General features: G+C 33.4%; 2 protein-coding genes across 2 annotated transcripts; one reads left to right on the top strand and one right to left on the bottom strand.

Moving 5' to 3' along the window:
- Nucleotides 1-5053: 5053 nt before the first annotated feature.
- LOC100369202 (uncharacterized) lies at nucleotides 5054-12270 on the bottom strand. Its single transcript, XM_002740944.4, has 9 exons — nucleotides 11974-12270; nucleotides 10785-10860; nucleotides 10281-10426; nucleotides 9568-9845; nucleotides 8936-9080; nucleotides 7721-7821; nucleotides 7183-7298; nucleotides 6213-6335; nucleotides 5054-5560 (listed from the first exon to the last, which is right to left on the bottom strand). The coding sequence occupies exons 1-9, from the start codon at nucleotides 12046-12048 to the stop codon at nucleotides 5454-5456; spliced, it is 1167 nt and encodes a 388-aa protein (XP_002740990.2). The 5' UTR covers nucleotides 12049-12270; the 3' UTR covers nucleotides 5054-5453.
- Nucleotides 12271-15079: 2809 nt separating this feature from the next.
- LOC100369348 (delta(24)-sterol reductase) lies at nucleotides 15080-23373 on the top strand. The gene is made up of 7 exons (XM_002740945.4): nucleotides 15080-15325; nucleotides 15892-16010; nucleotides 16823-17083; nucleotides 17855-17998; nucleotides 18992-19189; nucleotides 19650-19828; nucleotides 20424-23373. Exons 1-7 carry the CDS (start codon nucleotides 15100-15102, stop codon nucleotides 20575-20577), a joined length of 1281 nt encoding a protein of 426 aa, XP_002740991.2. The 5' UTR covers nucleotides 15080-15099; the 3' UTR covers nucleotides 20578-23373.
- The last annotated feature ends 1508 nt before the right edge of the window (nucleotides 23374-24881 follow it).

Below are 24881 nucleotides of genomic sequence, written 5' to 3' on the forward strand. Positions count from 1 at the left end.
TCCAAAGTTTGTCACCTTATTCATCAGTATAAACTCTTCTTTGAGTATGAACGACAGATGTCCTGTATGAAAATTTGCAAAAAATGAGAAAATCTGATAAAATATTTTGACTGATCACATTCAAAGGTCACTGATCTCAGTGGAAATATGCATTGTTATATGTGTTCAATGAAGCAAATCATTTATCTTGTAATAATATCCTTGGTAATGTATCTCCCAAATCCCATGGGAATACTAGACTGGGTTTCAAAACCAACTTGTGGAGAGTTTTTGCACAGTGTGATACGCATTTTTAAACCTTCCAATTAAATCTTTACAGAAAACAAGATGTCAGATAATCAATATAAGCACTTCTATGAATTGGATGCCAAACTTTGATCAAGATCTGAAGGTAATAGAAAATCTGTTTATCAAATCAAAAACAATACATAAAAAATACATAAAAAGCAGAATGTTGCATCCACATTTTGAAAAGAAAATTGTATTCTCTCTCCACTGGACACCAACTAACTATTTAAGTTAATTTGCATACAAAGCAGCGCTTGCAACATGATAGCTATTCTTAGAAGGCGTTTTTTTAATTTTTGAAATAATACAGTAGTCACACAATGAATATAATAAGGGACGACGTCAAAAGATCGATGTCGGATAAAAAACTTAATTCCTTTAGTTTTTTTTCAAAACCCCCTACCCCCCACTGAAACTTAATTGATAAATATTGGTCATGGCGTCAGACTACATTCACTATTAAATACAAATTGATAATCGGACAGTAGTATTGCATAGCAGTTGTTTGTCGAGTGGGTGTAAAGAGAGTTTACAAATGCACCTCATTTGACGCACAGATTTACACTCTAACCAAACCATTTTTCTGTGTTTTTTTCCCTTTTCGGTTATTTCTGTCCATGATTGGATAGAACTACAAATACTCCAAGATTTTTTTGACTTCATTAAAAGATAAAATCGTTTTTGTAGGATGGAAACTTTTTGAGGTCAAAACCCCCCACCCCCAAACTAAAGGAAATAAGTTTTTTATCCGACATCGATCTTTTGACGTCATCCCTAAGGCATTTCATATTTGTCTCAGTGAATCATTAATTTTTGACGAACACCTGTACAAAAGCCAGCTAAGATTTTCTGTTATCTTGCATGCTTTATGAATCTATTCACGTCTAAATGCAGCACTTTTTTTCTGAGATGAGGCATTTGTTTTTTTACTAAAATATCTGAATTACTTTGAATAAAGCTGGAAATTATGACCCTTAAAATAATTAAACAAATTAAGCACCAATGTTTCTGTAAGATATTTACATCTATCAAAGACATTCGATAGACTGATTCCCCACTGTTGTTTCAACCCCAAAACTTGTTTGTATTCAAAATTAATTATGACAATGCATATTCATATTGAAACAAACTATGATAAAGGGAATAATGTATAACAAAGGACAAGGTCACCAGAGTTCAACTATGTTTTTCATAGTTTACTCCGAACCTCATGACATAGTGAGTAGGAGGGTGGGAGTTGGCAGAATTCATACCCAGTGTTAGCCTTTCCAGTGCACTCAAGAATGGTCTGGTGAATCGCTATGTAAATATGTAGCAGCACAGAATTTTGTGTTATCACTGATTGGCCGTCTCCATGACTTCAGTACATTACCATGGAAACTTTCATGTACATAATGCCCGCCCACAGCCCTCCAGACCAATTCACTAGTCTATTATTCACAAGTCTTGATACAAGAATGTATCTAGTCGAACCCAGTGTAGACAAACCCAACAAATAAAACATAGGTAAAGTTAATTTATTGATTTAGTTTGAAGCACATTTGATGATTTGTAATTTAAATAAATTAGAATTATTATATACATGCATGCATGTACTTTTGAAAAAAAAGCTAAGAATTATAATCTGTATGTTGTACCATGTCTAGAAAATAATTTAAAGCATCTATACATCTTCACTTAGTAGAACTACACCAGGAATACTGATAGAGTTGACCATTAGAAACTTTGGGAAGGGGTCCTGCAAACAAAGTTGCAAAAGATAAACAACAAATCTACAAATAGAGGACAGCAATATGTACAGAACAGTATTATGAACAGCAACATCATGAAAAAATAATCCAGTTCAAATAGTAAGTGAAGAAAAAGATGATTTTTCTACAATCCCCTTCCCAGAATTCTAATGGCCAACCGTTGAAATTCTATAAACCTTTGTATTAAAAATCAAAGCTTGCCTACTTTGATATGGGAATTAAAGAATTAAGCAGCATTTACCGCAGACATTGTCTGATTTCAAGAGATTTGTAGGCAATTTTACATGTAGAAAAAATATGTAAAAAAGAAATGTATGGTGTAGATTGGACGGAAATGTGCAATATTGCATTTCAAGACATGTTGAAAATTAGCACCATGCAAGGAAGAATGAGTACTTAACCCTGTGATGTGCTGTTTTTAATTGAGAATAAAAACAAAAACAAAGTATTTTCATCACTAGAGGGCGATCAACATGTTTATTCATCAATTACCCTGGTAAGTTGTTTTAAATACCAAAAACAAAGATGTTCTGTGTTTTTTGTATGAAATAAAAACATAACTTGATTCATCGCTGCTTTGGATCGGAATATGATTTGGCATTGCCCCTAGTACTGTGAATGAATTAAAAGTAAGGCAATGTTCTAAAAAAAATGAATCTTACATAGTTTAAAACATTTACAGAGATAAACTTTAAAGCTCCCAGAAATATAAAAAATATATAGCAAGGTTACTTTTTTTTCCAAATACAATGACTGTATCATTTTAACTCTGCCCAATATGGTAACAGTACATTTCAATTTGACCAAATATGGTGACAGTACATTTCAATTTGACCAAATAAATATGGAGACCATTACTGTTCAACCTTGTCAAATATGGTGATAGTACATTTCAATTTCACCAAATATGGTGACAGTACATTTCAATTTCACCAAATATGGAGACCATACTGTTCAACTTTGCCAAATATGGTGATAATACATTTCAATTTCACCAAATATGGTGACAATACATTTCAATTTCATCAAATATGGATCCCATACTGTTCAACCTTGCCAAATATGGTGATGACTGTACATTTCAATTTTATAATATATACCATTTCACAAAATAATGAAAAGCAATACAGAAAACAAGCAAATTGTCAAAATGTAAAGTAAAGAAAAGCAATGTAGATAAATGTAGTTTTGCCTTATTATTACAGACTAATTTCTCTGGAATATTACACTGGAATAAAAAGATTTAAAATTAAGTTTTAATCACCGTCAATATAAATACTGTACAGAAAATTCATTGAATTGTAATTGATATGCAAATTATTGTTCATTAATTCCATATTTTCAATATAATATTTGATTATAAATACAAGGTTAGGTTTATAACTATATATGAATTGTAACCATCTTTCACGTACTGCTCACAAAACACTGATTTTCACACGATGCTGGATTCGGATTCACATTCAAAATAAATTATATGAAATAGAGTTTTCAAAAATAATACACATCACATCTTCATTTTAGAAAAATGTACCATTGGATTAAAAGCATTATTGTCTCTAAAAATTTAAACGATAAACATGTACAGTGCCCAACAGTAATACAGTATGGCTAAAACGTTTGCATTGTTTAATATTTGTGTATTGTACATTTTTTGTATGGGTCGTAGCACTGTGACGTCATAAGTTTACATTTTTGAAAACCAATATAGAAATGCGATAGTGTGATAACAAATGTTGATTGCTGATCAACATAGGCTCACAATCTGCTATGATTTATCAACAGAACACATACCTGGTACATGTACCAGTATATTTAAAAACAACAGCAGCATACAATGCCCTTTTTCATCTTTGAGTGTGAATGTCCATTTCTAGTAGAGTACTGTTAAATACTTTATTTTAGCTGGAATTAATTTTTGCTGAAAGGACTTTTTTAGCATCTTTTATGGAATTTATTTTCACTGATATTGGACAGCTATATTCACAAAATTTTATTTTCCTTCATAGCAAAAATTAATTCCAAGTGAAAATAAAGTATTCTACAGTATTTTAGAATGTAATACAAGTACATGTACACCACATTGTGACAATGTACCATCTGTTGAAGATGTATATGAACACGGTACACGTATTGGATGGTAACGTATGGTCCACTAGACATTTTAAAATACATGTATGTGATTTACATCAGTGTTTAATAAAACCCTGCAATAACTCATCAGTGGCCATTACACGCAATACTGCCAAGTGGAGACATTGGGATTACCGGTAAGTGTTAAATTTCACAAATAATACATTTTACTTCGGACGGAGTTAATATCTATCGTAAACTACCAGTGTTATTACCGGGTAGCAGACTGATTGTAATTATTACAAATATCTGGTAATTATTGCCAATATTGAAAAAGTGTTCTTAAGACTACTGCACCTAAATCATGATTGAAATTTTTTAAATTACATAACTTAACTCTTGAAAAGTCATTGACAACTCCAACCATGTCTGGCAGCTCAGTGTCAGAGCTTGATCGGAGGAGTAACAGAATGACCTAATACTGAAATTGACACTACCAATACAAATCAAGTCTGATTGCTTCAAAAAATTTAGCACTATATTTATAAAATATAAAAGGTAATATGGAAGATATTTTACAACTCTTAGTGGATGCAGGCATATTCAATGAAGAGATAAACTTGATTAGTACTGATAGTAAACCAATGAGAAAAAGATATTTCAGGTCTGTGTATACAAAAAGTATGTTGAATTACATACATCAGAGAAACATACAGAGAAGTTCTGCTAATGCTCTGTTTTGAAAGCATGATTGTACTCAATATACAATGTTTTTTTTTTTAAGAAGTTGTACGATCACAGTAGACTCGATTGTTGTCCATGGCAATGATTCCAGAGAGGTTAGAGTTAATTTGATTGCCTATTAAGTCAAATTGTGGTAGCACCATTCATAAAATATAACCCACATAAGTTTTCCATATTTTGTTCAAAATTGTTATTAAGATTAGGAAAATTACTATTATCTCCATTTGGTCCAAAATGATAAATAAAATTGTAGAAAACAGTATAAAAACAGGTGAAAAGTTGCACTGAAATCCAGGTGGGAGAAATTGTGGCGCTTTAAGGGTTAAAACAGCAGTGAATAGACCTGCTTCAAAATCAGTCATGGTGACACACATTGATTACTAGTAATACAATTTTTCTCTGATTGTTTTTTTTCATTTCAATCAAGACCAGTGAATTTAGCATTTCTGAAATAAACTAAAGTAAACCTGAGAACCTTTTATAGTGAAACTATCTAACCTCTCAGAATCACCACCTTCCAAACACCCTCTCATAATGATACAGTCTAAAGTAGACTATTCCATTATCAGAATTCACAGGGACGGAAGCTTAACATTTCTAAAATAGATCAGAATCTAATTCCAATGAGCTGATAGAAGGGGTACCACTCAGATTCAGATCATCCAGGTCAATTGTACTATCTGGATCAGACATAATTGTACTTCCTGAAAAAAATAAGACAATACATGAATTGAACAATTTTGCTAAGTCTCAGGAAAAATCACACAATGTTGTAGCAGAGAAAATTTCACCGAGATCAATAAGATAGGGTGTAGTGGGGACTTTCGTAGATGTCGTCTTTTCGAGTAACACTTAAATCATCATCAAATCCTGAAAATTACCAGTGGTGAAAATTGACATTCAAAAATAATTAGACTATATATATCTACAGTATATATAGATCTTAGTATTTTGAGCATGATAGAAATTGGTTGTCATGGTGATGGGAAGAGGTGTTCACTAAGAAAAACGTTTGAAAGTGTTTTGGCATCAAACAATCCATTTGTCTAACACCATTATGAGATTACTCGGGACGTAACAAAAACGCCAGAAAAAAGCAAAACATTTTGAATGGATCCTTTTAGTTTATAAGTGTGTGATTGAAACAAAGAGACAACATTTCTGTTACCTTCTGAGGAATCACTTGCTATCATAATCCAGCAGCAGATAGAACAAACACAAATACAATCATTGACTTATGTAAACACAGCTATAGAACAAATTTCACCTTAGACTTGGTTTTCCCAAACCGTGCTGGTATTCTTGCACGTGAATCAGACCAAGAAACTTGGTGCATGGTTTTGGGAATGTATTTACCTTGTAATTTAGGTTTACTGCTCGGGTCTGTTTGGAAATCACTGAGATTGGTGCTTACGTCCAGGTCACTCAGCGACAACTGACAAAGATCATCCGGTTCCAGGTATTTTTTACCAATATAATCTGTATTAGTGAAGTAAATATTGTGAGTGATTATTATTAGAAGTACAGGCAATACCTTCCCTATCTTGTTGTACACACACACACATGTACTATTTATGCCCATGTACTTACACACATGCACTAGCATAAATGATAGATATGTCTATGGTCAAAAATTAAATATGTCATATCTCACTGCAAGTTCTGGACTGGTTTGCTATGGGCTTAACAAGAGAATTATATGATTGGAATAAGATGGGCCAAATCAACATCGGGAGACCTCTTAATGTCTAGTTCAGTTTATTACATTGTTAGACTGATAATGCCTTAACTGCTACAGAAATCTCCCCAGGGTATTATAGAGTAAAGGTTTCCAACTGTTACATTTTGGATAAACAATAGAAATAAAAAATGAAGTTGTTAACATATGTTATTGTTATGCAAATTGTGTCCATTAATCATCTTGAATTTACACTCTGAATATGTTTCTTTGGTGCTTTTAAAAAAAAAAAAAACACTCACTTGGAATTTTAAGTGTTTGTTTACAGTGGATTTCTATTTTAAACCCAGCAAATTATACTCTTAAACACAATGATTGTAAATTATACGTCTAAAATGCCTGATCAAAATATTTATCTCTAATTGCATCTGTTTTCTTTCAAGGTTGTGTACCCAACTTTAGGGAGATAGTGGTTTTCTTGATGATTTTTTGGCCCATCTGCAATCTCCAATATGCTAAGTAGGATGCACAACCCATTTAATGCAACACTTGAACACAATGCTCAAAAATCTATATATATATATATTTATATAAAGTATTATATTTTTTTTAATAATACAGGTAACTCAAAATCGATTTATTCCTCACCTCCTTCAGATAACTTGATATCTCCATTACTTAAATCAAAAGACTTCATTGTGCCCGGTGTGCAACTTCTTGCTTCAATTCTGGTGACACTGTCCAGCAACTTCTCCATTTCAGCCCTAAAACACAGTGAAGAATAGATATCAGAATATGTTGATGCGCATTAATCCTGAGAGCATTGCCAGTAGACTTTGTTTTCAATTGCTGGAAAGTAAGAACACTGATTTGCATACTGAAATAAACCATAGTCTCAAGGTCTTTGAAATGAAATTGTAATCTTCTGATCAAATAAAAATTCACTGTGTTCAAAAATAGAATGCTCGTAAGATTCATGTATTCATCATTTTTCTATTTTTCGCTCAAAATATGACTGAAATCCATAAATCCCATTTGAAAATGTTTTAAGTTCAGGAGTGTAGCTTTATTTGAATAAAAAATACCGTTGGTAATGTTGCAATGGAGATTGATAGAGAGATGGTGGTTTTCTGGATCTGTTTATATCAGTGCCTGTTGTAATGCTGTGACTTTAAATAATACATACCTGATTTGTGTGAGATGTTTCTGTGTGCTTTGATTACTCTGCAGCGTATCGTTTAAATCTCGATTGTGACTGCGATGACTCTCGGTAATGTTATTCACATTCTAAATTGATAAAAAAACAAGTCATGTTGGTATTTTTTCAAAGTGATCTCTAATGAGCTAAAGACCAGACATTCCAAAAGTGGAGGGGAGCAATCCATGTAAACATATCAATTGAAAATGTTGCAGTAAATAGTGTGGGGATTTGTAGGAATTTTGCCATACTATGGTAATTCATCTTATTAAGTAATGAGGACACCTAAAAATGAAACCAATATGGCCACCAGTTGGCAAACATAAATGTTATGCATCAGTAACCAGCTATGAATATTTAGTAACACAAAAGTTGTAATGAAACCTGATAAGGCACACCTGAGAAACAATTCATGACAAGTTTTTTTAGAGACTAAAATAATAATTTAGTTTAAACAATTAAATTGCCTTCAATAGAGAAACCATTTTTGTCTCCAGTCTGTGGGCTTCCTAACCTCAGTAGTCAGCTGAAAAGTATTACTCATAATCTTCACTATTATGTTTTGTTTTTGAAATAGAAATTTTACAGATTTCTTGTGGCTACCAATACCCAAATTGGTACCAAGAAACTACTGGATTTTGCAAAGTTAGAATGTTAAAGACAGATATATAGAGGAGTAATTTTAGTTATTATATGGTGACACGACTAGATGTGAAGCAGGATGGAAAAAATGGCAGACTTACTGGTACTCACAAATATCACATGACAATGAGTTGTTCTGTATAAAATTATCACAAGAATACAACACAAAATATGCACAGTGTGATGATCGTAGCGACTGACGCAAAACTGAGGTTCTGTGTTTCCCAACAGCATAAGTTGTGGTATTCTGATGATAACCTTATTATTATACAAGTATTTTTTTCTACTTGTAGTAATAATTTTAAAATATGCTTCGAATGAATGCAAATACAACTTCATACAAAACTGTAAATTTTTAACATGTATAGTACCAGGGTAATGCTGATTGGGATATTAAGTAACTATCGCTCAGTCAAATATTCTGCAGACAATATGAACCATTCATACAAAGCTTTAAATCCAATATAGGTGCATGTAGTAACCACTTACCAAAGAAACATTTAGCTTGAAAATAACTATACAATTTAAATTCATGTTAATTAACTTTAAAAATTGTCTTACCCTGCCAAGCCTTTCAACTTTCCTGCTGACATTCTTAGTGTCAGCTAACTGACTCGCTATGTCTACTTCTTGGTTTAGTAGTTTGGTTTTTATACTTTCTATATCTCGTCTCAAAGAATCACATTCTTCTTGCAGTAGAGTTTTGCTAAAAACAAAAACAAAAGGAGAACCTATAACAACCAGTGAAAACATCAGACTAACTAATCCACCATGGTTTTACATTCTAGTAAAGATTTTCTAATTGTGAGAACTGTCAGGTATTTTTCATGCGTGGTTAAAATATGGGGAGCCCTCATCCCCAGGAATATGAAGCTAAAATTGGTAGGCAAGGCAATTACATATGTTCTATGCATAGCAACATACAGGCATGTAGGTTGTTTAATTACACAATGCGTTCAACCCATTCAAATTGAAATCCTCTCAGCCACCAGAATTATGTCAAATCAGTCAATACACACAGAAATAAATGCATATTATATTAAAAATCTGTTTTTTACATCAAAATTCTTATTTCAGTATCACTGAAATTTAAATGCATTGTATGGGATTCATATCAAACACAACCGTAAATCTTTACTCTATTATTTGTGCTACTATTTTACCTTTAGATAGCTCGATATCTGGATAATTACCTTTCTCTAAGTTCCCTGCTAATCGCTGACACCATATCATCACCATACATATCAGCGCTGGCTCTCTGACTGTGCATTTTACTCTGAATCTCGTACAATTCTGTTTTCATTTCCCTCCTCCATAGTTCAATCTTCCTCTCAGTCTGTAGGTCAATGCCCTTCTCAGACAATCTTCTATCCAGTGCTCTCAATTGATCTTCGTATCTCTCCATACGATTTTGCATCCCGTCTCTTTCTTTCTCCAGTGACTGAACTTCTTTACTAAGATTATCAATCAGCTGTCAAGAAAGAAAAGTAATGGAGAAGAAAAATGAACAATGAGAGCTGCAGGCAGCAAGTTAGCAAACTTGCTAACTAATTAAATTTTACATGTATGTATGTGGTACCACACTTTCATACACCAGGATAAAACCATGTCAGTGACAGTTGTGATAACATAATCAAACAATATGAAAGCCTATGAACTATTTCCCCTAATATTTTGAATACGAACCAGTTTCAATTCAAGACTTTATTCCACACCCACCCACATATAATTGTTTTCGCATATGCATAGATTTGTTTTGCTTTTTTTTACCTTGATTTGATAAAAGCACACAAGACGTGTCAAAACAATGAAAGTTTTTTTTTTCAACTTCTGAACATCAAAACAATACGGCGATAACAGTAAAAAAAAACAGTTTGATAACATCTTATGATAGACTGAACCATACCTTCCCTTGCTGTTCAATCTTCTCATTAAGTATAGCAATTAAAGCAGGTGATGGGTCTGCACTTTCAGTATGTAAATTAGTCTTCTCTGGAGATGATGTTGTTGGATAGGAAGAGGTCGGAGATGAATGACTCACTCCGTAGGTACCTGTAATAAAAAAACATCTTAATCTACAGGCACTGAGAGTATAAGCTCCTACAATAGTGTGATTATTGGTGAGTAGCAAGTTGATAATTACCACGCTGACCCGAACAATGAACGAGAATACATATAAAGAGACAAATACAGACTCAATTGTTGAATGATGAGTATCGGTACTACTGCTCAGTTGTTTTTTTTGGCAAGTGTCCAGCTGAGTGCTCCTATTGTTTAGTTCTATTGTTTTTCTACTACTCATGGTATCAGACAATATGGGCCTCAAAATGGTACCACAATAAGGTGTTTTATTTTTTGTTAAACTATTTCACGGTTGGTGTAAATAAAATTTAAAAAATAAGCGTCATACCTGAGATGTTTCTTTTTGGCGAATAAGAACGAAAACTGTTGTCATAAATTGAAGATCTAGAAGAACCAAGTCGTTGCTGAAATTGACAAACGTTACAAGAATATAAAAATTAGCTCTGCTCATGAGACATCCCATAAAACTTCTTTTATAGACTGAACCACAAAACATAAGAATGACGATCAGTTTTGTTCAACAAAGGAACTGTCTTCATAAAACATTTACACAAATGAGTTCTGCTATTAAACGTTAGAGCCCGTTCAGTCATGTACGCTTAATATTTTGAATGCTTTTACAAATGTAAAGTTGTTCTTACAGCGGTAATCAGATTAAGCACTGTAAAATACTTTATTTTCACTTAGAATTAATTTTCGCTGAAGGATTGATTCAGTGAAAAAAAAAAATCCAGCGAATATCCCTTTTTTCTATATTTGTCATTCAACTCTAAAAATAAATTTCATTCAAAACACCCAAAAAGTTTGCATGTCAGAATACTTGGTCAGCTGCATTATTGTGTTAACTATATACCCTAGTGAAGCAGGTCAGTGTATTAACAGACTTGACTGAGCTCCGATCAATGGAGCATATACTGAGTATGTTGCTATAGTGGTAATTCAATGAATGTACCAGTGTACAACTCAAAGGCTTTATTGTGTGAATTGTTGAAACAGGTATTGAATTCTTTCCAAAGTTCTTCATTGTCAACTGCTTTCTGCTAAGGACTGCAGCAAAAATGGTGCAACAAGTAAATATTTTTTTAAAAAGTATGCATGCATTCAATCATGGTGGCAGCAATGTACAGAATATCATGCATTTTGTACAATACAATTTATTGTGGAATTTAAATTTTATTTAATAAACCCAGCTAATGTATAAATGAGTACACATTGAAGCTTATATCGTCTTTTAACCCAAGAAAATAACGATAGCGTCTTGGTTGCCATAGTAACCAAACGGAAATAATCACAATTTTTGTTTAAAAATCGATCTTTTGTAGACGTTGTAAAGATATCATTTAACACTGACGTGAATGTGGTATATGGCTGTCACACAGTGGTGTCACCAACTCGGAAATTAGCTTCGGTCATTATAGGGACTGGTCAACGAAAAGCGTAGCCAGACCCGTGATATTATCACGCTCAATCGATCGCTGCTTGACATCTAAGTAATCAAATTAAATATATACACTTACCCTGACTTTGGCAAGGTTGGCTTCGGTTTCTCTGACAATGGAGGAGAATTTACTCTCCCAGTCTCGGGACATCATTTTGCGGAATTATTGTCGCAACAATTGGATAAATGTCAGATTAGATAATATATTTATGCAGCCAAATGCAGACGTTATTTTGGCGAAACTTCGACTTACCGCACCGCGTCGAAGTCGATTTGCAACAACAATTCACAAGCAGGTAGCGTTATTCGCGTCAGGAATTTTAAATTCAAACACAACAACCGTTTTATGGCTAGCAACCTCCACAGTTGTATTCCGCCATGTTTTTTTGAAACTCAGCCAAGTCTCACACATTCTCGCGTTATCAGGACTTTGACCTGAGTCCAGCCCAGCATTGTCTCAACCGGCGCCGACACCCGGCAAATCCATCCAAATTGTTGTAGAAACGTGGTCGACATCTGGACTGTTGGTCGAACTCACCATGCTTGCAGTTATCCTAACTCTTCCAGCAATTTTTTGCTGCGGCTTTTATCTGTGGTTCAAGATCAAAGGATTGGAATATGTAGTTGTACACCAACGATGGATATTTGTCTGTCTCTTTCTACTTCCGGTTTCTGTCCTATTCGATGTGCTAATTTCCTTCCGAAACTGGATTACTTTCAAAATGACCAGTGCACCTAAAAAACACGATACTCGTGTCAGGGATATCCAGAAACAGGTTAAAATTTGAATAACTCATTAATAATTCACTTATTAATATAATTTATTAAAGGGCGGCAGTCGTCACGCCGCGTTCTGTTCGATATGGGACTCATAGCGACGTATACAACCGTGAACGCGTGTAAAATACATTGTTTATTTACACGTAATTCGAACACGCGCTGCGCGACGACCACCGCGCTTTAACTAAACTGATGCTGACCAATAAATTTATTAAACTTCATAAATTTTATTTAATTAAATTTATTGTTTTAATTATTAATTAACACTAAGTAAGTCTGATACTGTAACTGTACTGTGTTGAGTATATTTATCTTTTTTTGCAAATTATTACTTAAAAGTGATAAAACATATTACTTACAAAACTTATTTCAGCTCTGTTTATGTTTCTTGAAAATGCATAGGGCTGGTATCCCCAATATTTATAAGAAAAAAGGAGCAAGAATGATAATTTTAGTTGTGGGATACTAAAGATGCTCAATATTACAGCAAGTCTCACAAGTATTGGAGCAGCAAATTTACAAACTCGCTAGTGAATTCCCTAACTGCTTGGATTTTGACTAAACTGTTGGATTTTGAATCCTGCTGGTGCCAACTTGTGCCCGCATCCACTCTGGGTGAGTCTATATTGCAGTAGAGGACATAGAATGCTTTTAGAAAGCCTACAGCTACCAAATTAGTAACCACATAGAATTTAAAAAAAAAAAATCAGATCACACCATTTCTATCAAATAACAGGGCTTTTTTTCATAATCGCGCATTTCTCATGTCTTTCCCTGGTCAGCCTGAGAACCACAGTAATCTGGCGCACAAGGGATAATATGATAAAACTATTAATTCACCGATATATAATATAAGGGGGTGGCCATTTTGGACACTGCTTGAAACTAAATAAAGAGAAAAGTTAAGAAATGTTTTTTTTCATTTGAAACCGAAATCACCATCCAACTGTAAGACCGTCGCTGATTAGCTCCAGAAAGTCTGACCACCATTTCCTGCTGTTAAATAGATTCGCTCAGAGAGGGTGTGAGCATAAGATAGCGCCAGCAAAATTAGAAAGCCAACTGTTTAGTCAAAACCCAAGCAATTAGTGAATTCGCTAGCAAGTTTTTAAATTGGCTGCACCAATACTACTGAAACTTGCTGTAAATAATAATAAATAATATGTTGGGTGGCCAAATGTAACATTAGTGGTCTACTAATTGTACTCTTATTCGGCAAACAACAACAAATTTTGCTTCTCATCCCAAAGATAAAGACAAAAAATATGGCTTAAATTTTTATTGTACATGCATTCAATATTCAATACTCTTGACACAACAAAACTGTTCCTTTCATTTTTGTTATTTTAATAGTAGTTAAATTTAGTGTAACATGTTTTGAAAATGTTTATAATCAATCTGCCTATAGAAACATCCCATCTCAGTTTGAATTGTGAAATTTATAAATATTTATAAAGATGAGTGGAATGGGTTTGTTGTGCCAGGAGTACCAACAACATGATGTGTCTTGAACATTTTTGTTTTTATTTTAAGTAACATATTAAAGGTTGATTTGGTTTGTCAAAACATACACAGTAATCTGATACATTTAACATATATATACTTTATCAGCACATGAAAAAAAAAATGTCCAAGCCACAGGGGTCAAACTTACACACATGATGATGAAAGAAAACCTTTCATTGTTTACTCCTGCTTGCAAAGCACACACTGGGAGTTTTTGCAGTTAGCCTGTCTGTATGTGTGTCCGTCAGTCTGTTTCACTGATATCTCAAGAACCATATGTTGGTTTTTTATGAAACTTGATGCATAGATGCTCTGGGCTAATGTGCAGATTTCATTAGATTTTAGTTAAAATCTGTGCCTATTAATTACCTAATTTGCATGATAATTAGCTGATTTTTTGCTGTTCCAAGACTGTTCTACTGATACTGTATCTACAGAACTATGCTTGAGATTTTGATGAAACTTGGAACATAAATGCTGTGAGGGCAATGTGGAGACCTAAGAAGTTTTAGGTAGAAATCCCCATGCATAATAATAACCTAATTTGCATATTGGTGAGCACGTTTTAGGCATTTTCATTTGTTTCTCAAGTAAGTATTGTGGCTGATAGGGACATGTAACTTGTGCTATAATTTTGTCTGACAAGGTATATGATCAAAATATCAAGTCAATATATTTATAATTGTTGAACCATAGCTACTTGGAACACCTCAGATCATTGCTTGCAGTTATATTTTTAAATGCTGTATTTGCTCTAATAGAAGCACATGTGCTAACTTCATGCCTCCAATACCTTCAGCACACAGTAGTTCTTTCTAAGCTTTCTTTGATTATTGATTTATTATTGATTTATTTTTAGACCTTACACTATAATTCTGTTTAGGTACGGGAATGGATGACCGATGGCTGCGAGCAACCCATGTGTACAGCAAGGCCTGGCTGGATGACTGTCAGTCCCCGCGTTGCTAAATACAAGCATACACATCGTAAGATTCAAGTAAATCTTATTGATGTGTTAGAAATTGACACAGAACGCCAAACTGTTAGAGTTGAGCCCTTGGCAACGATGGGTCAGATTACAGCCACTCTGAATCCACTAGGATGGACGCTGCCTGTGTTACCAGAATTAGATGATCTGACTGTAGGTGAGTTGTACATCCTTCCCATATGAAAAAGGTATGGCCATTCAAACAGAAAAAGAGATGCGCTGGAAGGAGAAGACTTTCTGAATCAAATAAAGTCAGTGCTGCAGTGGTTTTAGTAAGTGTGCAAGATGGTTGTACCCTGGTAATGTAATCCAAATGAAACATTTTTTAAATATTTCTCTAAAGTGTAAGTGTTTGCTGATAAGTAAAATCCGCTAAATTGAATCCACAAGAAAATGTAAAATTTCAATAAAACTTATTGTGTCACTAGAACACCAAAGCATTACCTCATCAATCTTTGTGTTTCAGAGTGTAATGTCATCATTTTTTGTGTTTCAGTGTCTGTGATTTCATAATTTTTTGTGTTTCCCTGTCATCCGTTCTTTCATCGCTCTACATTGTCACGCACATTTTATGACCTAACTTTTTGTTGCACTGTATTTCATTTTGCATTTTAGGAGAAAAAGAGCAACATATTGATCACATTGCTCATTACAGTGAGTGTTGTTGAAGGTTGGTAACCATGACAGCAAGTAAAATTAATGATTTCTTGTTTCTGCTCTTAGGGGGTTTGATAATGGGAGTTGGTATTGAGACGTCTTCTCATAAGCATGGTTTGTTTCAACATACGTGCCTGTCGTACGAGTTGGTGTTGGCTGATGGTAGCTTGGTCAAATGTTCTAAAGTAAGGAATACAGTAAATTGCTTAAATTTTGCATAAAAGAGATGTGAATTGTGCAAATTAGTAATAATTGTGAATTTTTCAACAGTGAATATTTATCTGGGGTCATACGACACCAAGTGTCTGCGACTTTGTCTCTAAAAATGCCATAAAACCATCAAATTACAAAATTTCTTGAGTGAAAATTAAGCGGTTTACAATTATAATAAATTGGATATTTATGTTAAGTAATGTACACAAAACAGTTTGTTTTTCATGTTCTCCATGCGGATACAAACAGGCATGTGATAATACCATGTTTTACGCTAAGAATTAAAAAAGATTTGTTTCTGATTCAAACATTATTTTGATTTTTTAAGCAAATTTATCTCTGAGAAATGTGATTTCATCTCAAAAAGCACCCTGAATCAGGTGTACTTGAATATATAAAGTCCAGGAAATAAAAAAAAAATGTTTCTCAGCATGCCAGAATTTCCCTAAGCTGAATGAAAAAAAATTGCAAAAAAATGACATGGAGAGAAGACTGTTTTAAGAGGTTTTTAAAAAATGGTGTGGTGACCAATGTTTTTTTTTCCCGTTTTTTTTTTTTTTTCTTTTTTACAATATTTTGATCAGAAACAAAAAATAGCATCCTTTTTCGAATAGATCTTTTTCTTGGCCTTACTGTGGAATATTTTATTTCAGCTAAAGTTTATTTTTGATGATACAATGTATTTGTAAATTGAACTGAAATATTAATATTATTTACCCTAATTTACATGGATGTTTCATAATAATATAATTTTCTTTTACCTTCTATTTTGCAAATTTCTCAGGATGAAGACCCTGATCTGTTTTATGCAGTACCATGGTCTTATGGAACACTGGGATTTCTAGTCGCAGCTGAAATCAAAATTATACCAGCTAAAAAGTTTGTCAAAATTGAATACTTCCCAGTCAAGACCACAGAGAATATATCTAAAGTTTTCAAAGACAAAGTATTTGGAGAGAACGAGTTCGTTGAAGCACTTGTTTATTCTGATCACGAGGCAGTGATCATGACAGCCAATCAGACAGAAAATGCAGAGGCCGAAAAGGTAAGTGTGCCAATGAGACCAGTCATTTGTAGCAAAGTGATGATCGGTAGACACGAGTTGACCGGGATTTAAAGACCTATCCTGTGTGAGGATGTCACAGAATAGATACAGAGATATCAAAGGTACCAACAGCTGGCAACTTTGGGGTGATTTTGGTGCTTGTGTTCAACTGGTCTTGGGCCAGGATAACGTTCGTCTTCATGATAAATTATGATAAGAAAATGGTTATACAGCTCTGTCACGTAGTCCCAAACATTGAATGTGGTTTCTGTGGCAAAATGTACTACCGGGATATATCTATATTACTTTTATTTTGCACACAAGAAAAGTCGAGAGAGACAAGATGTCACTTGGCGGGAAAAAATATTTAAAAAAAGATTGCCACTGAAAGGAATTTGAGTGTGAACATGTATTGGTGATCAGCTGATGTGAGCACGGATGAGAAATCAATCATAAGTTGTTTCTGAATGATTATTCTCGCCAGCCATCAGCCCTCATTTGGAAATCGCTTCACCAAGTGTGTGATGAAGTGTGCCCTCTATGGCAATTCAACATTAATTATTTGAGATAACTGACATGTCTTCGAATTGCATGATGATTTTTTTTTTCTCCATTTCTGTTCTGTACTGTTGTATGTTGTTCAAAATGTTCAGAATCATGTTTGCTTACAGTTTTTATCAAAATTTATGAAATTATAGAAATTTATGAAGGTCAAATACTAGTAAATGGTTCTATGTGAAACTGTGTAACAGAAAATTATGTGATTTGCAGGTAAATGCGATTGGTAACTATTGGAAACCGTGGTTTTTTAAACACGTTGAATCATATCTTAAAAAGGGACGAGGAGGAGTTGAATATATTCCACTACGTCACTACTATCATCGGCATACTAGAAGTATATTCTGGGAGTTGCAGGTTAGTATGACATCACTTCCTGTTGCATGACATCACTTCCTGCTGTATGACATCACTTCCTTGAGACATAATGACAGTAGGAATGAATTGCTGTCATGAAAGGATGAAGAATGAAATGAGTAAGTAGTTTGTAGTAAGTAGTTTTGGAAATACAAAGATTGACCCTCACATTTCTTTGGTGGTGTGAATGCTGACTAGAAACATTACTGTAATTTTATTATTTAGATCTATTATAAGGTTAATTAGTATTGCCTTGCCTCATAATGCTATAAGAAACCCAATAAGCAAGCTGTGCAAAAAAAATTTCTATATCACAGCTGGCCCTGTTTGACCATATTTGGACAAACATCTTCCTTTTATACATTAAGAGTGGCGCACAATCCTAACTGAATCATTGAATCAATCCCAATTAGTTGACATTTATTGCATTTGAAATTTAGGAAGAGCGACATGCTTTTATCTTCTAAGTTGTGTCTGATGTTAAAGAGTTTGCGCTGATAGCATTATCAATGTTCATAGAGTATTCTAAATAAACATAAGATACATTTTCTCCTGATATATTAAGAAAAAAAATGAACATTTCTGCAATAAAATTTAGAATTGCTAATATCAATGCCATATGTACAAATAAGCATCCAATGAAATGGAATCGTAATTTTTCAAAACACTGAAAATCACCAAAAAAAAAAATATTACTATGAGGATACCGAAAAGTATTGTGGTATATTCGTAATAACCTTATTATTATACATCTTTTCCTCCCAAGGATACATCATGGGAATGCTGAAATCTAAAAAGTTTAGCAAACTTCTTTGTGTGGAGGCTGGTCAAACCATGGGGGCTGCCATGTTTTTTTAGGGGACGCTTACGCACGTAATCATTCGCATTTCCTAATATGGTAGGATGAAAATTCCCAGTGCAATACCGCAAAATTACGACACGCTGTAACTTATGGCTATACAGATTTATAATATGATATATTTTTGCTTTCAGGATATTATACCATTCGGTAATAATCCTATTTTTAGATATCTCTGTGGGTGGATGGTTCCACCAAAGATATCCTTACTGAAACTGACACAAGGTGAAACGATACGACGTTTGTATGAGCAGCATCATGTGATTCAAGATATGCTGGTTCCCTTGGAAACATTGGACAGCTCTCTCAAATGTTTTGATAAGGAGTTGAAGGTTAGTTTCCATGGCAACTGTCAAATCCTTGTATTACATAAGATGATAATAATAAATTTATTGCATTCTTAGAAATGGTTACCATTGGTTGACAGCAATGAAATAATTCTGGGTCATCACTGATTGGCTGCCAAATTAGACCAATAAGCCGAGAATGACGTCATACCTTCGCGTGATGTTATGTTTACGAATATTCATCACTTAAACAAAATCAGCATGTGTGTCCTCCCACCTCTGTTGTAAGCAAATTAAATAGCTTCAGTATGTTATTATGTGCACAACATTTCAAACCAATTCACTTGTCTATTTTCAAAATCACATTGGTAGATGGCATCTAGGTCGCATCAAAACATTGAATGTTGCCTGGCGTGAAACAAATTTTTAAAGATATTGTCAGCATTTCAGATAAATACATTTAAATACAGAACATATATCTTCATCCATTGTGTTTGTATTCTAGTTATATCCACTTTGGGTATGTCCAATGTTATTACCCAGCATTCCCGGTATGGTTCATCCAAAAAGCGACCAAGACGAAATGTTTGTGGATATTGGTGCCTATGGCGAGCCAAAAAGAGACGGATTTAAAGCAAGAGATACTGTCAGACGATTGGAAAAATATGTACGCAGTGTGGATGGGTAAGAACAACAGATGTTATTGTTTCTCCCTGCTATGCAAGTGAGTTTACTATTTGATATGACATCACTTCCTAGGGACAAAATGACGCTAAAATTAAATTGTTGTTCATGACAGAATGAAGGGTGGGATTTTCCTGTGAGGTTACAGAAAATAAGTTACAACATTTTTGGGGAGTTTAAATTTGTATTTATTCTTTAACTGCATATGAAATCACTCTGTTTAGAAACTAGACTATGGGGAAAAATAAAAAGTATGGCATTTAAAAAATATCCGAGAATAATTAATGCATTTACAGTAGTTTACTATTTAATTTCAAACACAAAGGACACAGATACCAAATTTGTCAGTTGAGTCTAAGCATTTATATAAGACATGTGTTGATTTGTTGAAAAAACTGTCAACAAACAAACAAGCTGCTCTCTGATTGGTCTTAATGTTAGGTGATAGGGTTGTGTAGCCAATCAGGCACAATCTTTTAAGTCACTTAAACTTAACTCAGACTTATTAGCTGTGTGTATATATATTTAGGTGTCACTTGGATGTACTAAGGCACTGTCTCTGACCAAGTTTTTATTTCTGTTTGTTTTTCTGTAGCTTTCAGATGCTGTATGCAGACTGCTATATGACCAAGGAAGAATTCCGCTTCATGTTTGATCACTCACTGTACGATAGGCTGAGAACCAAGCTGAATTGTTGCAAAGCTTTTCCTGAAGTGTACGATAAAGTCTCAAAAGCAGCAAGATTGTAAAATGGACCTCCTTGTTTATATATTGCTTAAACTTTTCACCACCAGTTCCCTCTTTTCATCACAAATTTACAAAATAGTCCCACTTATAGTCTGCATTTTTCTTCCGAAGAATGGGACATATATAGCCAATTTTTTTAAGTAAAAAATGAAAATTGACCCAAATTTTGTCTGTTGCCTCTTAAATTCGGGTTCATTACTAGAATATTGATGAATATAAGAAAAATAGTGCAGACAAATTTGGGTGAGAAAGTCTGGCGGTGAAAAGGTTAATTTCAATCACAATTTTCATTTCTCAAATTGCACATGTGACACAAGGTCAGGTGACTATGATTTATCACAAGATGAAAGCACTATTTAGCACATCTATTCGTCCGATAAAACAATGGAATTCTCTAATACGAGTGTGCATTGGTTGTTTTGGTATGTACAATAACAGTCACTGCATATTAGTGGTTTTAATTTTACATCTACCGAATACTGCAATGCAACTTTTTTAGTTTATGATAAATCATAATGTGATTTGCTTTACATTGTGGAGTATTTAATTTCGAATATATGTTGCTAAAAGGTTGCTAAGTTGCTGTATATAGCACAATGTGGGGGGGGGGGGGTAAAAAAACAGCACAACATTCTGTTAACATACAAAACAAGTAATTCAACGTTCCCCTTCAAAGTGTTGGACAGCAGCTTCAACTTCATCCAATAATATTATTTGGTAAAATTGCATTTGCCAAATTTTAATTGATGAAGTCTTCAAACAACTAGGCATGCAAGTTTCAATTTCAAGCCTGATTCAAATGTTATCTGTGTCAGGTGTATTTTCCAACACTGAGTATATCGGACACATCATATTCATTGATAGTTCTGTTAGAATATCTCGTGTGCCTTTTCAGTTGACAATTCTGAATTCTTACCAACTACTGTAAAATGACTAATTTTCGCTGGGTTTTAATTTCACTGATTTTACATTTACCGGTAATGCATATCAGTGGGATTTAAATTCACGGTTTTATCATTTAGATAATGTGTTCTATGCTCAATTTTACATATTCATTCAGTGTTAATTTAATTTAATTTCAGTCATCGAAATAAGCAAAATTAAAACCCAGTGAACAATTAACCCTTTTACAGTACATGTACGATGTATCTCTATGCATGCAAGTTTTTTTAGTGGCTGTAGATGACTGCATTCTAATTTTTGCACTTTTTTAATGACACCATTTTGAGCTTGATGTGATTCTAAGGCGACATACACAACATCTTTTTATAACACAAAAAAATTTGATTGATTTGATTGAGGTGCTTTAAAGATTAATTACTAATTATTGGTAATGTTTATACATATAATATTCACTGTATCTTATTCAAATTGGTGGTAGATGGACTAGTATTGCAAATGTCGTCCTCTATTGGTATAAACTGATAGAGGGCAGTATAATTGTCTGCAGCCATGATATGCTAATAGTGTGTGTTGCAGATTATTGATAAATTGTTTATCATAGATTTTAGGTGAGAATGTGCATAGTATTAAAAGTAAAGTGAATATTGAAGAAATATACAGAACACTAGTATTAGAGAGTGATTGCAGTGACATGGTCAACAATTGCTGACTGATTCACTCATAGGTTGTATCTGAGTGAATCTGTTGGTGAGGCTGTCGTAACTATCATAGTTATTTATAATATATGTTGATCTACGTACTTGTATTTTTACGTATTGGTAACCATAGTAATTGTATAACTATATAATAAATCAAAATACTTTACAAACACAAATTTAACTATTTTCGCACAATCCAATGTGAATCAGTAACGCTTTATTATACGCAATGTTGCAAATTGCGGTTTTCCATGAACATAAATTTCAGGAACAATAGTGTATTCAACTAAATACTGAAATATTTAGCTTTTTATGAAGATTATGTGAGAAATATTTAACATGAAGAGTTGTTTCACTGCTGGCAGCTAGACATACTCTTACTCTTCCAGATGAGTGAGCGAACAAAGCAGACAGACAGTTTTCAATATACTTGGGAAAATTGCATTCTGGGAAGAAAAATATACTTTGAATGTCATGAAGCAAGATGAATCAAACAATTGATGTGACTTTTGCAAAAAGATGACATGAATGCATGAATGTACTAGGGTACCGGTATATCTGATTTGTCTTGATGTGTTTAAGCTACTATGACTGTTGCAACCAGTCTAGTGCATGATGTACACAGCATTTCACATGTTAATTCCATCTTCTCACTGTGCAGTTTTCAAAAAATTGTGGCGGTGTTGTGTGTACGTGTCTGGGAAAACTAGTCTGTAGGGGGAACCATTCAATTTGGGAGATATACAAATAATGATAATCGATTCAATGTACAATATAACATTAGTTTTTAATATAATAATATACATAATTAATATATATGTTATATGTACTTTCAATTTATGCAAATTTATAATACATGTAACAATGATTTTTCACCAACTAGCCACCATGTCGCAAACTTAAGTACCCTCACGCTTGCATTGTGGCTGGCATTGTGCTTACATGTAAAATATACCAATCACTGGTGAATGAAATGCATTAGCAATGATATCCAGTGTGTCATATTCACTTAATTAGAATCATGTTCACTTGCGTAAATGCTACCAAAACAGATGGTTGAAGATTGCACTTCCCATTTTGGAGAAGTGTTTCTAATACAGCAAATATTGTAGGCATGTTTTAAACTATTAACAGTAGCTTTATAATATACGTGTAATCATGGATGTAATCATAAATAAATCTTGGTTTAATATCTTGTATTGCGTCGTTGTCTTATTCCCATTCCAAATGTTTTAAATTGAACACAGTGTGCTGGATGTACCATTAAATATTAAAGGTAGGTGGTCATCGTTGTAATGAGTGCAAGTGACAGCAAGGTCAAATTTGGTACTCGTGATTTCATTACCAAAAGTACATTTGATTGTGGGAAAAATCGATGTTTATAGACACAAATGTTGGCACGTGCACGACTACCACCCTTAAATAGATGATGAAATGCAATGAATTGAGCAATCTGATTAAAATAAGATCCTGGTTGGCTTAATTTTTTTTAAATTTTTTTTTATATAATCTCTATTTTAATTATTTACTATAATTATTATTTATTTTAGTTATTTTTGAAGTTGCAATTATTTTGCTGCAAAATAATTGTAACATTAAAAAATAATTAAAATAAATAATTATAGTAAATAATTAAAATAATTATATAAAAAAAATTAAGCCAACCAGGATCCTTTTTTAATCAGATTGTGAATTGAGAGGCACTATTAAAAATGGTCTGTCTGTATTCTCCCCAGCTTGGTATTTTTAAAACTGACTCGTATGATTTACAAGTAGTATAATGCATTTTTGTGGCTATACTTTCAAGTTGTAGCTCTCGAACTGTATTTGTCTTGAATTTCAGTGGTTATATGTGCTACAACCAAATTGATAGTTTAAGGAGGTTCGATCCAAATTGCTTATATGTCATGTTTATTATACCTGTACAATTATGAGTTCATACCATCAGAATAGCGAATATAAAATAATCTGATGTCATGTTTATTATACCTGTACAATTATGAGTTCATACCATCAGAATAGCGAATATAAAATAATCCGATGTCATGTTTATTATACCTGTACAATTATGAGTTCATACCATCAGAATAGCGAATATAAAATAATCTGATGTCATGTTTATTATACCTGTACAATTATGAGTTCATACCATCAGAATAGCGAATATAAAATAATCTGATGTCATGTTTATTATACCTGTACAATTATGAGTTCATACCATCAGAATAGCGAATATAAAATAATCTGATGTCATGTTTATTATACCTGTACAATTATGAGTTCATACCATCAGAATAGCGAATATAAAATAATCTGATGTACCATGGAAAATGGTCACAAGTGTCATTTTGTTTTCAAAATTTCGCATAGTAACGAGATGAAAAGTTTATATAATTAATAATATGAAATCTAACATTGTGAAATCATTTAAAAAATTGAGTTTCCATGGTGATACTGGGAGGTTCTCTCCCACACTGCATGCTACATGCACAACATCAACAGCAATTTAATTCACCAACACCTCCCAAAATTAGTTGAATTGTGGTTTCTTGAATACCACCTTACTAATACTAGTTTTTTGCTTCCACCTGTGAATTAAAATGGCTCTTATTAAGGATGGTTATTACGGTATGTTCAAACTTGTACATAAAAACAACACTGGTGGTCATTTTAGTTGTTGAAATACACCAAATTCAAGTTCTGGA

Source organism: Saccoglossus kowalevskii, chromosome 9, assembly GCF_978046115.1.
Source record: "Saccoglossus kowalevskii chromosome 9, keSacKowa6.1, whole genome shotgun sequence".
Taxonomy (NCBI): Eukaryota; Metazoa; Hemichordata; class Enteropneusta; family Harrimaniidae; genus Saccoglossus; species Saccoglossus kowalevskii.